A 14,864-nucleotide genomic window follows, 5' to 3' on the forward strand; every position below is an offset into this window, starting at 1 on the left:
TGTTTTCTTTGAAGGTGATTCTCGCTCTGTAGTTTATGTCATGAACACCTCTCCAGCTGCACCAAGAAGATGAGTTTGTTGTAATGAAACCTGTGATCCTTGCTGGACTTGCTGTTTGAGTGCAAATTATGTTAACAGCAAAAGGAAAGGCACGGGAAAGATCCAGGGAGAGGCAAACACTTCACTAGCTGGGTTTGTCAGAGGAAGCAAGTGCTCACAGTACATCAGGATGTGCTACAAGTGTGACTTAAAATCCTCCTTTTAAAAGCACTGATACTACCTCCTTATTTAATCTTTGAGGATGATGAGTAGATGGTTTTAATTACCTTTTGTCACTACAAGTTTTCTCCTATACTCAATGACTTAAAAAGCCTTAAAAGTACTGCTAGTAAGAAAAAGTTTTGTTTAACAACTTAGCTGGGTACGGGATCCAACAGCGTGGAATATGATAAAGGATCCATTCAGGAAGAGAGCTGTGCTTGTGTGACAGAGCAGTTCTTCCCATGGTGATCAGTGAGCATCCCATGGATGCCAGGTTTTACCTTCCTGGACCCCAAGCAACACAGGGAACGTGTCTTATTAATTACTTGCCAGTTTAGAACACACTCAGCTGAGCTCCGGGCAGCCCAGATAAAATACACAGACCTTTTCTATGGTGTAACATCCATGTCATGGCTGCCAGATCATCTGGCAAAGAAAAAGATAACCCCCACCTTCCTCCCATTACCCACTGACTGTTTCCAGACTACTCCAAGTTCTGAATTAATCACTTAATCTTTTGCAGCAGCACCTTCTGCCTGGATCTATAATACTCAGATTTACTCTGCCATTTTAAATTAATATATTTACCTTGTTTTCTATTTTTTTTTTTTTTTTGAACAGAAACCACCGTTTCCTCTTTGTACCAGTGCAAATTACTATAACTGGTTCATTACGACACATTTTTCTTCTTACATGTTTAGCTAAATTATGAGCTACCAACAGCATGTCTTTACTTCATGGTCTTATTTTATGACCACAAACCTTCTGAATATTGAAAAGCTTCCATAAATTTCTCAGATATTTTATTGTGGCAGTGAACAACAACAGTTCTGGTGCTATCGTTTTAAAAAATGTTATAAAAATCTAACAGTCTGATAATAAAAGATTATTGCTACCTGGTAATAAATGGCTGCCAGATGATAAGATTTTAAAAGTTTTTCCTGAGAGACTAATTCATTTATTTTCTACCCATTTTTGTCTGATTTTTCAAAATGCATGTTTGTGAAATCTATTTATGTCACAGCCTTCTACATTTTTCATTGCGCTTTTTCTCTCTCTTATTTCCTTGGAATCTTTCCATCATTTCCAGATGCATAGATAAAATAAGCAGATACCTCTGAAAATGATGATGTATCTACTTTCTAGATTAATTAGCACTGGAGTAAGCATAGGACAGTTTCAGGAACTTTTCTTTTCCCTTTGGAAACATGAGATCATAATTTTCATACATGGATAGCAATTACAAAGCTCATTGAAAATTCTGTATTCCTACATGATTTTATTTCTGTTTCTAAAAAACGTAAGCAAATAAGCTTAGGAAAAAAGGGACGTTAAAAGTAAATTCCAAGGACAAACCACTCCAGTATGCACAAAAATAAACATCAAGTTGGATACCCCAAATGAGATGTGAAAGAAGAGAGAGGAGCATTTTAATCAGCTCTGTGCAAGTGCTCACCATTTTTAATAGCTTTTACACTTACCAGCTGTGCATCCTACAGCTGTGAATCAGCATTCCCCCAAATTTGGCTTATTTTGTAAATGGCAAGCAGCATGGCTTCTGTCTGTGCACTATTGGCTTGAATAAGCACTTAGGAACAAGTCTGCCTTGGCAACTTCACCCAAGTAGCCTGGGAGATACAGTAAGTTTGATGCTCTGCTTCAGAATAGAATGAATAATTCATTGCTTAAATGGATGAGAGAAAAAAAATCAATATTATGTATCTGAAAATTTATTTAATTAGTAATATTTGTGGCTGAGTCAATCTAGTTCAAGTGATTGTGCCACGGCAATGATGTTTCATTTCAGTAAAAGTATTCAACAACACTGTGAAATTAAGCTTTATGATAGTACTGAAATTTAGCTTTATGATAGTACTTAAATACTTAGGTTTGATAGAAGTGAATACTTGGTACCATATTCGCATGGATATTCCAATGTCTTCTTTTTACACTCCTTTAAAACTGCTTTACAGTCAAGCAGGACCAGGAACAGCATATGGTCCCTTTGTTATCTGAGATTCTTTGATGACTATTGTGTCATCAATCTAAATCTCATCTGGTTTAATTTTTTTTAAAACTATGTTTGTTGTAGGAAAGAGTAATAACAGCTTGTAACAGGAGAGTGTAAAAGCACTCTCCTGGACGGAAAACAAGAAGCTGGATGCCAGTGTGGGGGAAAAGAAAGACTGACAAGTCAAATATTCCCTCCTGACACTCATAGTAGGTGAGTGCCTGAATTCGAGCACCAACCTCGCAGGAAACCATTTAGGTTACTAATTCTCTGAACATTGATTATGTGGTACTTTGTTAAAGATATTCATTGTACTTGTTTCAGCACCTCACCTGCTGGTCATGCCAGGCTCCTCCACCACTATTACTAAAACAAAATAAAGTAAAATGTTGTAGTACACAACGTGGAGCTTTGGGTTTTGGGAAGGTGAAAGAGAAGCTGCAGGTACAACACCAAAGCTCCACAGCTCCCCCCTGCTCCATTTCAAATGCTTACAACCTTCCTCTGTCACATAATGTGTTCATTTATCATTCTTACCTACTTTGTGCTTGGCCTTAAAACAGGCAGAGATAAACGTGCGCACATCAGTAGCCCCTGTTGAATTAAGTGGAGGACAGAAGTGGCACTGTCACCCCAGTTCTGAGTGTGTGCCACTCCATGGAGACAGCACCACATAACAGCTACTCCCCTTTACATGGCTCTGCAGAATGGGTCACTGGTTTTTGAATTATGCATTAAGTCCCATACACACATGAATGATACTGTAGAAACAATATTTTCTTTGCAAATCAGTTCTGTTTTCTCCGGTGAATGCAAGCAATGAAGCTTAGTTTTACAACTTACATCTTGTTTAATTATTTTTGTCATGCCACTTCTTCAGAGTAAACAATCTGTTCCATTTAGTACCTCTGTTGCCTTACACTGTGCTCTCTCCAGCTTATTTATGTTTTTATCTCACTTCTTCTGTTAAGAGAAGTAAAAAAAAAAGAAAAGACAAAGAAAAGTCTTCTGCCTAAGCCATGTTATAAAGAAATGCCAAACTTTGAGGCAGCGCATGACCTTTCCATGTAACTTCTGCTTTCTCAGATACTTTTGTTTAAAGCCTTCATTGTTCTGTTGTGTCTGACTTAAATTTACTTGACTATGTCTTAAGAACTGTAGCACATCCAAAACTGTGGAAGGAGTTAAATAAGAGCTCTGGATGCTCAGCATTCCCAAACACCCCTTCAGTCCTTTCTCTGACATTCCTATCAGATAGTTTAGTTTATATAAACTGAAGTTTAGTCTATATAAAAATAACTAAGCAGCATCATCAGGGAATGAAAATTTGGCTTGCTTCTTGAATAATATACACCCCATCCTTATGGAGAGCAAATTTCTCTTCCTTGGGGGGTTCTGGTAATAGTCTCTACATATGTTTTTATGTTTTCCTCCTAACTGTCTCACCTGCTTGCTAGTCTTTACTCTTGGAAATAAACAGCCCCCACAACTGTTCTGTAGAGGAGTCCTGAAACAGCATTGTCTCATTAGGCTGAGGGTGACCAGAGTGGAAACCTGGGCTGTGAATTATCACAGATTCTGTAATTTTCAGTCTTATCCAATACAATACAGATTTTTTTTTTAAAATCATTTTATAGTGATTGATAGCTGGTTAGATTAGGAGCTTCAAAAATCAGTCAGCCAGTCCTGAGGACACTGCAACTGGACCATCTTGGAACAGGTTCAGGGATAACCTCACTGTGCTCCTGTTCCAGCACAGCCATGCCCTCTGTCTTTTCATTCCTTTTATCACAGGTTTCCTCTCTCCTATGCCTGAAGGCTTACTCCTCTGAAATGGAACTATCTATCTTTTATTTCCTGAATGTTCTACTTTTAATATTATTAAAATATTCCTTCCCTCCCAAACTTCCTTTGAAACCTTCTGGAGCCCTTTCTTAATCACACAACAACCACATGGAATAAGGTGCCCACACCAGATTTCTAAGTTTTTATGCAGAGTAGACAAGCCACCCTGTGGATTTTCTCCATAAGATTTTACAGCGAAATAAATTATATTAGATTATATTTCACTTGTAAACCATATTTGAACATAAACCTCCAGATGGTAAAGGTCAGGATTGTACATTAACCCTTTGAACTGGACATCCCCTTTGAAAGTTTGGCAGTAAACGGACTTAGAAGTTTCTGAATTATTTTGCATTTAAATAATGGATTTCTTATTTTCATCCATCATTAACCTAATTGATCTCATTTAAACATGCAAATTGTGGCAGTGAACTTTCCTGTTCACAGATAGCATCCTCTACTGTTTACAGTAACTATCCTTTAAGTTTCATTTGTTTCAAGCATTTGCCAATATGAAAAGCTTAAAAAATATAACTGTACTAATTAGCACAGTGCTTACATAATTATTGAGCTATGTAATTAACTTTTTGCTTAATTTTCATTCAATATGAAGAGATGCACAGTACTGAAACTGTAGCCTTTAAATTGCATTTTTATTATTACTGTTTTTAGCTGTATCTTACACTGGTAAGTATAGAAACATCTCTCCTTTAAGGGAGATAGAATGGCAAGCTGGTCCTCAAAGTATTGTAGTAACACTGGGATATATTTATTCTCCATATTAGCATTCATAGGGTGAATTCGGGAATAAAAAGCAAAACAAAACCCAAAACCTGTTTGGGTTGGTTGAATATCACAACATGGGTGAGTCTTGGTTGGGAACCTGAATGTGTATAAGGGATAAGCTTATATAAGAGGGAGACAACTGGAAGATCTGGAAATTGTGTCCTCAAGGTCACAGCAATCCAGCAGAACATCTTCAATGAAAGAGAAAAGCAGGAACACTGCTCAGAGAGTTGATCTCTACAGGATGGGAGCATCAGTCAAAGAGACGGTGCCTCCCTTTCAGACTCAGGGAGCCATTTAAGAAACATCCAGGTTTTCCTCATGAGCTTCTATAGGATCTGAACAGCTCACAGGTTTTCACTGAAGTGAAGGACATCCCTGCTTGCTTAGGCTTACAGAGATTTTCTGTGATCACAGGTGGAGGCTTTGTGAGAGACCATGGTCCTCTCTGCACATCAGACAGAAAATGCAGCCCCTTCTCACTTCTTAAGATGGAATAAAAGGTGGTTTTAATCAATAAGACCAAGCTTGATACTGGCCTCCTTCCACAAGCTCCAGAGGTCTCTGAGGTATCTCTCACAGTTCCAAACCACTCAAATTATACCAAGATGAAATGGTTATAGCAAGAGAGCAAACCATGCTAGCTTGGAATAGAGAATGCAAAGCCCTGAATATGCATATCTCTGGTGAGTTCTTTCTGTTGTGTCCCTAGGGAATTATGCCCCTGGAAAATTCAGGTCTTTTCACTGCATCAGAAGTTATAGGAGAATTGTGTTGTTAAACTCACTGATTGAAGTTATCATTACACAGAAATTTTCTCTCATGGAAACATCAAAACAAGTTTCAATTCTCACAAGAATTGCAACTATTTTCACTCCTGACTCAACATACAGGGTATTTGTTTGAGCTGCCCTAGTGTTTTGGGGCCCTGTTAAAAAAAAAAAAAATTCAAAGGAAAATTGGAAGACTATGTTATTACACCTTATTATCTCAGTTAACAAAACATTTTCTGACTCTGGGGATGCATCTCTTGCCAGATCGTCCATATAAGGATTGTGGCAGTGTGTAATCACACCAAATGTTACTAGACTTTACTTCTAGCCAGTGTGTCTGTCGGGATGTCACACAGTGTAATGAAAAAATGGTCACAAGCAAATGAGGATGACCAACAACTCTGTTGACTGATCAGAAACCAAAGAGAGCAGCATCAATGAAGGAAATTTCTTTTAACTCTCATATTTTCTTCATGTCAGAAAAACATATTCTCTGCCTAGACAGCAAAAGCTACTCCCAAAGAAGGGAGATGTGCCCTTGTTCTTGAAGCATGGGTGCCACTTAACTCTGGGATAGTTCTGGGAGACATACCACAAGTGAAAAAAAAAAAAAAAAAAAAAAAAAACTAAATAATTTTGAAGCAAATGACAAAAGGAGATGTGCCAGAGTACAAAAGCAAAAATGTTTTTTAAGCACAAAATTGGGGAAAATAACTAAAGTAAGTAACAAGAAAGGAGCACATGAAAAGAAAATTAGAAGCAGCTTGAAAAAGACAAATGGCGGCACAGCTTAAAGAAAATGAATGTGTGACACGTATTTTACTCATTTACAGTACAGAAGGACCATATTTAGGCAGCAGGGAAATTTTTCCTCCTCCCTCCTATTTTATCATAGCTAAGAAGTGTCCCATTTTGTGTGCTCTTGCATGGGCACGCATCTGCCCTTTCTGAGCTACAAAAAGTCACCAAGTCTGGGTAGAGATAGACACCTTGCAGAGCCACTAACATACTTAACATGTGACTAATTCATTAGAATTGAACATTAAGACTTAAGGAAGACAGGTTTTTTTTGTCTCTGTATATTGTTCTGAAGGGCAGCTCTGAGTCCTTTAGACTTTCATCACAAACACAGGGTCTAGCACCCAACTATGCACAATCCTTTTCTTGCCTTCTTTTAGAATGCCTTATTTCATGTAGAGCTATATGACAGTGTAGTACAATATCTACTATATTTAATGTATTCTTACATATTCATACATATTTTTGTTAATTTTTGTTCAGAATGTGTATTTTAGAAACTCTGTTCCAACAAAGACTTGAAAGCAGCCAAGTAGAAAAAAAATGAGCTAAACCCTCCTAGTGAGCATCAGGGAACGTAGATATTTGATGAAATTACTCTGCTTACACCAGCAGAAATTCTGGACCCCTCTTGTCATCAGAGAAGCCTCTGTTTGTTGGTACATCAGGAATGAGAGGGGCACAGTGGTGTCAGACACACGAGGACACACAGACACCCCGTGTTCTACACGGCTGCACAAGCGCACAGCTGATCCCATCTGCAGCCCGCTGCACTCTGAGGGCTTTGTTTACTTAATGCAAAATCAATACCTTTATTTCCAGGACAATGATTCCAACATTCTCACGGAACAGCTGCCTAATTTTAAAGTCAAGTTCAGATGTTCATTGCAAAAGAATCTAATAAGAGCCCACAAAAGAAGAAGCTGCCTATCACACAAACATGTTGCAATAGCCTGTGGAAACAAGTTAGCTGACGGCTATAGATTTGTCAGGCCGACAATTCACTGCACATCTGGGTCTGCCAATATAGAATTTACTCAAAATTGCCTCTCTAGACACTTCTTTACATAACACATATTTAGCTTATTAGTGCTGTCATTTGGGAGTGTGGTCAGCTTTTGAGCAAAATCTCACTGAGTCCATTAGCACGGATCACATTGCAGCTGCCATTTTAGAAGCACGATGATTAGGTTTGAAGTTCAAATGATTTGATTTCACTTTAAGGCTTCAAAAGCAGCCTCGGGGGTAGATTTACGCAATTAATTTTTACAGAGGTCTGCTGGGTAATTTACTGTAGTCAGAGAATCTTCACTAAGGTAAGGCAATTACCACTAGGTAATTTTATGGCACTCTGTTCAGTACAAAGCAACATGCTGGCTGGTTTCTGCTCAGATAAGACCTGGGAGGAAGTGAAGATGCTGCTTTTGGGAATCACAATGTGTCTGCGACACTGAAGAAGGAGGAGAAGAATTCACTGACTTCCCAGATGTTGACTAGAATTTGTACATGCCCTCAAAATGTCTTCTCAGGTGCATGCATGAGGACTTAGCCAATCTCTTAAACATCATACTGAGAAGCTTTCAAAATTGAAGCACTGTACCCATGATTCTTTAATACAGGAACAAAGAATGCATTCTTTGTTTAGTCTGAACACAGAAGTAAACAATGAAATTAAATATCCCTTTGAGATTTGTACTTATCACTTACAAGAAGCACTTCCTAATAATCAGTGGCAGCTAGGCTGACAAGCAAACTTCAGAGCAAAGCCAGAGGGGATACAAATCTATTTTAGGTTTGCTATTGACAGTAAGGGTCAGAGGAAAAATAAACTCAGCAAGCGGTGTCATGCTACCACAAACCTCTGCTGGCCAAGCAGAAACTAAATTACAGCCAAACCTTTCAGCAGAGCAGAAAGACTTGGGCAATTGGGCTGCTCTGTAGTGCACAGAGCACAACATTCAGATGAATAGGATTAAGCACAAGTGAGACATAACATAAATTACTGACAAATAAATCAAAAGATTGGAGGAGCTAATTATCCCATAGTCTGGAGTGGGGGTATGTTATGCTTTTCCCTATTATTTCAATATTTCAGGTTTGCAAAATAAATCTGTGAAGCCCTGTGAAAACAAGGACTGATCATGGTCTCCTCCAAAATATTAATCTCAGATAGGTAATCTCAACTACCAGACTGAACTATGAGAAGGAAATGAAAGAAAAGAGCAGCAGAAGGACCTAAACACTATTTCTATCACATACACATAAATATGCAATGAAAGAAAAGAAAAATATTTTGAGTGTAGAAGTTTATTCCTCAGTTTCATTTCATACACTGTAGTACTTCTGGGAAAGCTTATTTGATTTCTCTGTCACACTAATAAAAAATTAGATTTGTGTAAGGGGAAGATGAGGGAATAAACATATTCTATATCTGATGGCTTTCACTTTTTTAAGTTTACTTCCTACTACAGCTGATGATAAAAGCAGCTGTGTGGACTCATAAGCACTTCTATCTACATCTCTCCACAGACTAATTACAAATATCTGTTTCATACAGTCCCAGTATCTAAGGCAGATTTAATTTTACTCTATCTTTCACTAGGCATATATCAAAACCTGTCATTTTATTCCATTACCTTGCTTTCCTTTTTCTCTACCTATCGTCCACTGGATGCAAACACAACCCTGTAACTCCTACTGTTCTATTGTTTTATTTTGCTTTGCTTTTTGGTAAGTTTGCTTGTTTGCTGTGATGGAGCCACAAATGTTTTGTCCATTGTCAGGGGCCAGTTGCTTGAAACAAAGGCTTTTTAACTTTCAAGCATAATTATACAGGGCAGAAATGCCTAGAAAAGTTTTTATTTCCCTTTTCTTCTAACTGGTGATGATACACTGATAGCTCATGAAGAGCATCTATGTAGCAGAGATAAAACTTTTCAGATTTTAGGAAGGAGTTTAAAACTCAAGTGCAGCTCTAGTGAGCAATGTCGCACCTTTGTATATTCATTCTCTGCTAAACTGATGCTCACCCGTGCTGTTCTGTTTGACCATTTTAGAGACCTGCTTATCATTCTCTGACAGTTGTCTGCCCATCTGATAGATCTCTGGGACATTAAGAACAAGTGGCAATGCCAGACTAACTTGGTTGTGGTTTTGGAGCCTATAGGATGTCAGATGAACAAATTCTCCTGACTTGTCCCGTGAGGTCCCATAATTCATCAATTTTGCCGGCACTGTTTTTGACCTGCTGCAAGGTGGCATTGAGGATATACACTGGATCAGCTTCCACAGGATCCTGGGAGCATAATTCTTGTTAATACAAATAGGATGTCTCTAACCTGTTTGAAATCTTATGGGATGATGGAAAAGAAGCAGCTTCTAGTGACCGCAGTAACATCCACAACAATGGTGAGCAACACCAGGAGAATAAAATCAAGGAGCCCAGGTCCAGTGCCATGTACTCCATTTGGAGTATTTGGGATTGCTCTAGTGAATCATTTTACTCCACTTTTTCCTTTAAGGCTCTCTGATGAACGAAATAATCAGTTCCTTGAATCTTCTCCTTTTATAAAGTTTTCTTTCAAAACTTGCCCAGCATTAAGACTTCTGAGTATGTTGACCATGGAAATGTAGGTGGCAAGGTAAAGGACAAAACCAGGCTGTTCTTAGTTTTCTTGTCACCAATAATAGAATACTCCTTTATCCACAGCTTTAAATGGTACTTCCACTTTCTACCCTAAACTTCAGCTTCTTTTGGCACATTTATCACTTCTCTGTCCACGTATAACTACTCTATGCCAGTGCTGGAGAGTGTTAAATTGATTGGTAGAAAATTAATGGAGCAAGCAGGAATGATAGAGAGCAATTACTTGTGCATTATAGCTTTTGATAAGCTGGCAGTCTGAGGGGGCAGTAACATAAAGCACACTGGTACTGTAAATGCCCAGTGCAGTCTGACCTTATTAGAGAACGTCAGTGAGGCCAGAGAAGAGAGAGAAGATGCACCTCACTGCTATTTAGCAAGGTACTGTCTTACTACCAGGGTGCAAATTGGAAGGAAACAATAAACATTCAGGCATTTTTATATATTAGAGGCCACAAAAAGGCTTTTTTGCCTTATAATGCTCATATGCAAACCAAAGCCCTTTACCTTCAATCACTTTACATTGCAGCTGCTTTAAACCTTGTGTAGCTGCCCAATTTCTTTATCTACTGTTCCATTCAATTTGGTTCATCTCCTGTGGTGCCAACATCTTGAGCAAGGCACTGAAGAAAGGGCAAAGAATTTGGAAGTGAAGACATGGGCAAGTTCAATGGCTGATGACTGTGCAATTTAGAATGCAAGGAAGTAAAGTTGTTAAGGATTCATGTCCCCAGCACAGATGCATTTGAATACATTAGGAGAGGTGTTTAATAACTTTTGGGTGAAGAAAGGCCCTCCCTGATCTCCCTCAGTAAAATGATGGCTAGAATGTTTCAGGAAACATTTTTAGCACATATGCTAATCCACATTCTCTTCATTTTCAGACTTTTTTACAGATGGTATTTTTAGCAAAATTGCCAGTTTCTATGCACAGAGTGCTCTTGCCATTCCTGCATTTTATACATGCTACAAATCTTAGAAGCTTATAGAAATATCCATGTTTAGAAACAAGTTACATATGGCAGCAGCCCTTGACTCGGTTCCTCAGGAACTGGTCACAGCCACTGAACACTTGTCTGCTTCATGGACAACCTTGTCTGGTTTATCACAGGTTGATTACTCCTGGTCTAGAAAGAGATTCATGAAAGGTCTCTTCCCTTTCCCTGCTCTGACATCATTTTGCAGATGCCCGTTTTTGCTAGCTAGGCAATGAGATGTACACATGTTCTCCAGAAAACCAAACAGCTGGACCCTGAGAAATGGTGGATATAATACAAGTGAGTATGAAAATGCCAGCTCATGGTGAAAAGGTGTTCTTCTGAGTAAGTGTTCTCAGAGTTTGTAAGTGACAGAAATGAACTGACTGAAAGGACAACCTGACTTCATAGTAAGGCACACAGACACAAAGGCAGAGCTGTTCAACTTTGAAACACTGCACTATGGAAAACATTGTGTCCAGAAATGCTATTTGAAAGAAAAAATAGCCAATATATAAAGATAAATTGAAGGTACAATTGAAGTTTGGATTATCTAGACTAACATCTGATGTAGATCAAGCTTCAAAATAAATTCTAAAGGGCTTTTCCCCCTGGGCTTGTGCTATCAGCAACACTTCAGGCTTTCATTAACAGGATTCAGCATTATTGAGGCAATCTGCTACAAACTTTGCTTATTTATACCCTTGTTTCAAGTTTCTAGGTACTTTCAAGGAAAACTGTGAATTAGGATGCTCAATGTTTAATAACATGTCTACATTGTTTCAACGATAAACAAAAACTACAAATGCATTTTCTCTCCACTACTTCTGAAAGAAAACCAAGAACTCAGTCCCACAGTGCTCTCAACGGTAAAGCTTTCCTTAAACTTTTTAGAGTCACTCCTGTAAAAATAACACAAAAACCCCCCAACCAAACAACCAAATACAAACCACAGAAGTTGGCTAAAAGAAAGATGTTATCTATCTGCACAACACCACAGAATTTTCCTCCAACAGACACTCTGAAACAAAACAAAACTATAAAAGCAAGCATTTATAACATTTATGTATTACTTACAGTGTATTTCTAGAACCTGCATTGCTATCTGAGGTGTAGAGTTTAGGGACTCATGATCTACTCTGCAACTTACAACTGCACCATCATCACTGCGATCTGCTAGGAAATCCAGCGTGCTGCTGACTGTGAATGTTTTGCGATTTGCATCTTCTTCTTTTATATATTTAACATCTGAAAGAAAGAATAAACAGTTAGTTATCTTTCCAATATTTTTGGAAAAAAGTAGTCCAGCATTAGAGAGCTAAATCTTTTATCACAGTTGTTGGAAAAAACCCCAGATCTTTCATATCTGTATTGATCTCTTTAATATAAAAGTAATTAGACTGCAGTTATTCCTCAATTTTCTCTCATTGTCAGAACAAGAGATACATATTGAAAGAGAAAATTTTAAAACTGGTTCCATGATACTGCACTCAAAAAGTAATTTTATTCATTATTACCTCTTGAATGTTTAGGTCCATATTTGACATAAACTTTCTCTGCAGGTCACGAGAAAAAAAAAAAGTGATCTTGTCCCACCCTCATTGCCTTACATATTCACAGTGTCACTAAATATTAAATTTTCTAAGCTCATGTTTATAACCTTTCCAAGTAATGCAGTATATGGATATTACTGAAGCCATGTGCGTGCAGTCAGATTGATCCTGTGCTTACTTTTTCATTGCTTATTCTTTTGTTTGGTTAGAATTATGCTAATTAACTAATAAAACTAAACCCAGGTATAGTCATCAGTGGTAATAAACAACTGTAAATAGAGCATGTCATAGTATTTACTGGAATCTACAGATGAGTCCCAAGATGACCAGAAATAAAATTACTACAGAGAACTTCCACTCCCTGCTTTACATTGCTCTAAATTGACCTGGTGCTTTTGTGCAGATGCAGTTAAAAATTGGAGAGTTTTCAGCCCAGACTTAGGAAGTATCATCTCAGTTCAAGGTTAAGGTTTACATTCAGAACATTTTGTTGTAAGACATACATGCTAGATCAGGAATGAAGATCCGAAAGACTGAGCATTTGTGTTAAAATGTTTTAATGTATTAACGGGTACATGAGATCTTCTCACACAAACTTTAGAATTGTTTTACTTGGTTCCCAACTACTTCAAATACTTATTGATTTTAGTTTACTTCAGAAAATGGTAAGCTTGTTATATTGATTTATTGCAATGAAAGCTTGAAAAGACATCTATAAATACTTAAACATATATATTAAATTACACTGAGATTTCTTATGTCCTCTGTGTCCTAAAAAAAGCGAGAGGTTTCAGTTTTACAAATTATACTAAATCCCATTAGAGAACGGAATGACCTAAATAAAATTTCCATGAAATATCAATTTTAGAAAGCAAATCTTCAATGGCTTAAGCTACATCTTTTTAGATTAAAAATACCTCTGACATCAGAGAGGTGGTCTTTATCATTGTCTCCAGACAGACAAGGACACCATGTAGTTATACAGTTTCCATTTTTCCCTAAAAATAATTATTTCTTGCATACAAGAATTTTTCTGCCTGTTTGCTGCTAAGCTTTAAAAGATTTCCATTTCTGACCTGGTCACTATTAATATTTAGGGATTAGTAGGTGAGTGAAATATTGACCAGAGCTAAAGCAAAGTTATTATAATCAAACAATAAATGTCTTCAGTAATATTTAAAGCAAACACATGCAATTTTGTTCCCAGAGTTAGGTTTCCAAATTTAATAATAGTACCTATATAGGTAACATTCTGCTTATAAGTAATGTGCACATCCCTTTGCTTACTGACTTCAGGTGGGGGACAGAAGACTCCTGAAAACATCCACAACTTTAATTTTAGTAAGAGGTTGTGGATTCTTAATCCTTTAGAAAAACAAAAGCAGTTTATTTCCTAAATGGATGTTTAGAAACCTCTGTCTAGGCATCTATTGTTTGAGAGGGCTCAACTCCTGGAGTTAACTATCTCTGTAAAAAGGGCAGCGAAATTTTTCTATAAGCAGCTGACATCCTCACCAACAGAACTAGCTTGTCCTCCTTATCAGCTGTATTTTCTTAGATGTTTCTTCATGGCAAAATGAAGATGATTGTAATATGTGCTAATTGAGTGTAAACCCAAGTGAATGTAGGAGCAGTGGAGATCAGGTACTGGGTACACACCATCCCTCAGAATATTTTACAGAATTTTTAAATATGGCAGTTGTAGTCTGCTGTTTGATTCGTTTTCTTGCTGCTCCTCTCTCTCCTAAATGCTCCCTTGAAGAAAAGGTGAAAAAGAAATCCATTACACAAGCACTTTGTGTGGGAAGCACTGTAATGGAACAGGCTGGAGGGATACAGCTTTACAGAGGAGTACCTAGGGGTTCTGAGGACAGGTTGAGCATTAGTCAACAGAGTGCTTTTGCAGGGCTGAAAGCTAAAACCCACTGCCCTGCATTAGTAAGAGCACACCCAGAAAGTCAAGGGAGTGATCCCTCACCTCTATTTGGCACATGCATGGCTGCATTGAGAGTACCAGGCCAAGTTTTGGGCTTTCTGAAGAAAAAATGTACAATAAAAGTGTTGAAAAATCTGAACAGGTGCAAGCAAAAGCCATGGAGATGGCAATGAGCTGTACCAGGACAGCTCAAGAAAGTTGATATTATCTAACCTGAGCAAGAGAAAACTAAAACCAGATCAAACTGTTGCCTTAAAGAACATAAATCGTGGCCATAGAGA

At 37.8% G+C, this 14,864-nt stretch overlaps 1 protein-coding gene across 2 annotated transcripts in view; it reads right to left on the reverse strand.

Moving 5' to 3' along the window:
* CADM2 (cell adhesion molecule 2) overlaps window positions 1-14,864 on the reverse strand; it is a gene marked incomplete at both ends in the record, with an annotated part of 583,305 nt that overhangs the window by 92,911 nt on the left and 475,530 nt on the right. For both annotated transcript variants that reach the window (XM_082279334.1, XM_082279335.1), the window contains one exon: window positions 12,172-12,342. In XM_082279334.1, the coding sequence (XP_082135460.1) occupies window positions 12,172-12,342 (171 nt within the window). The remainder of the gene's footprint in view (window positions 1-12,171; window positions 12,343-14,864) is intronic.

Source organism: Coloeus monedula, assembly GCF_965178545.1.
Source record: "Coloeus monedula genome assembly, chromosome: 3".
Lineage (NCBI taxonomy): Eukaryota > Metazoa > Chordata > Aves > Passeriformes > Corvidae > Coloeus > Coloeus monedula.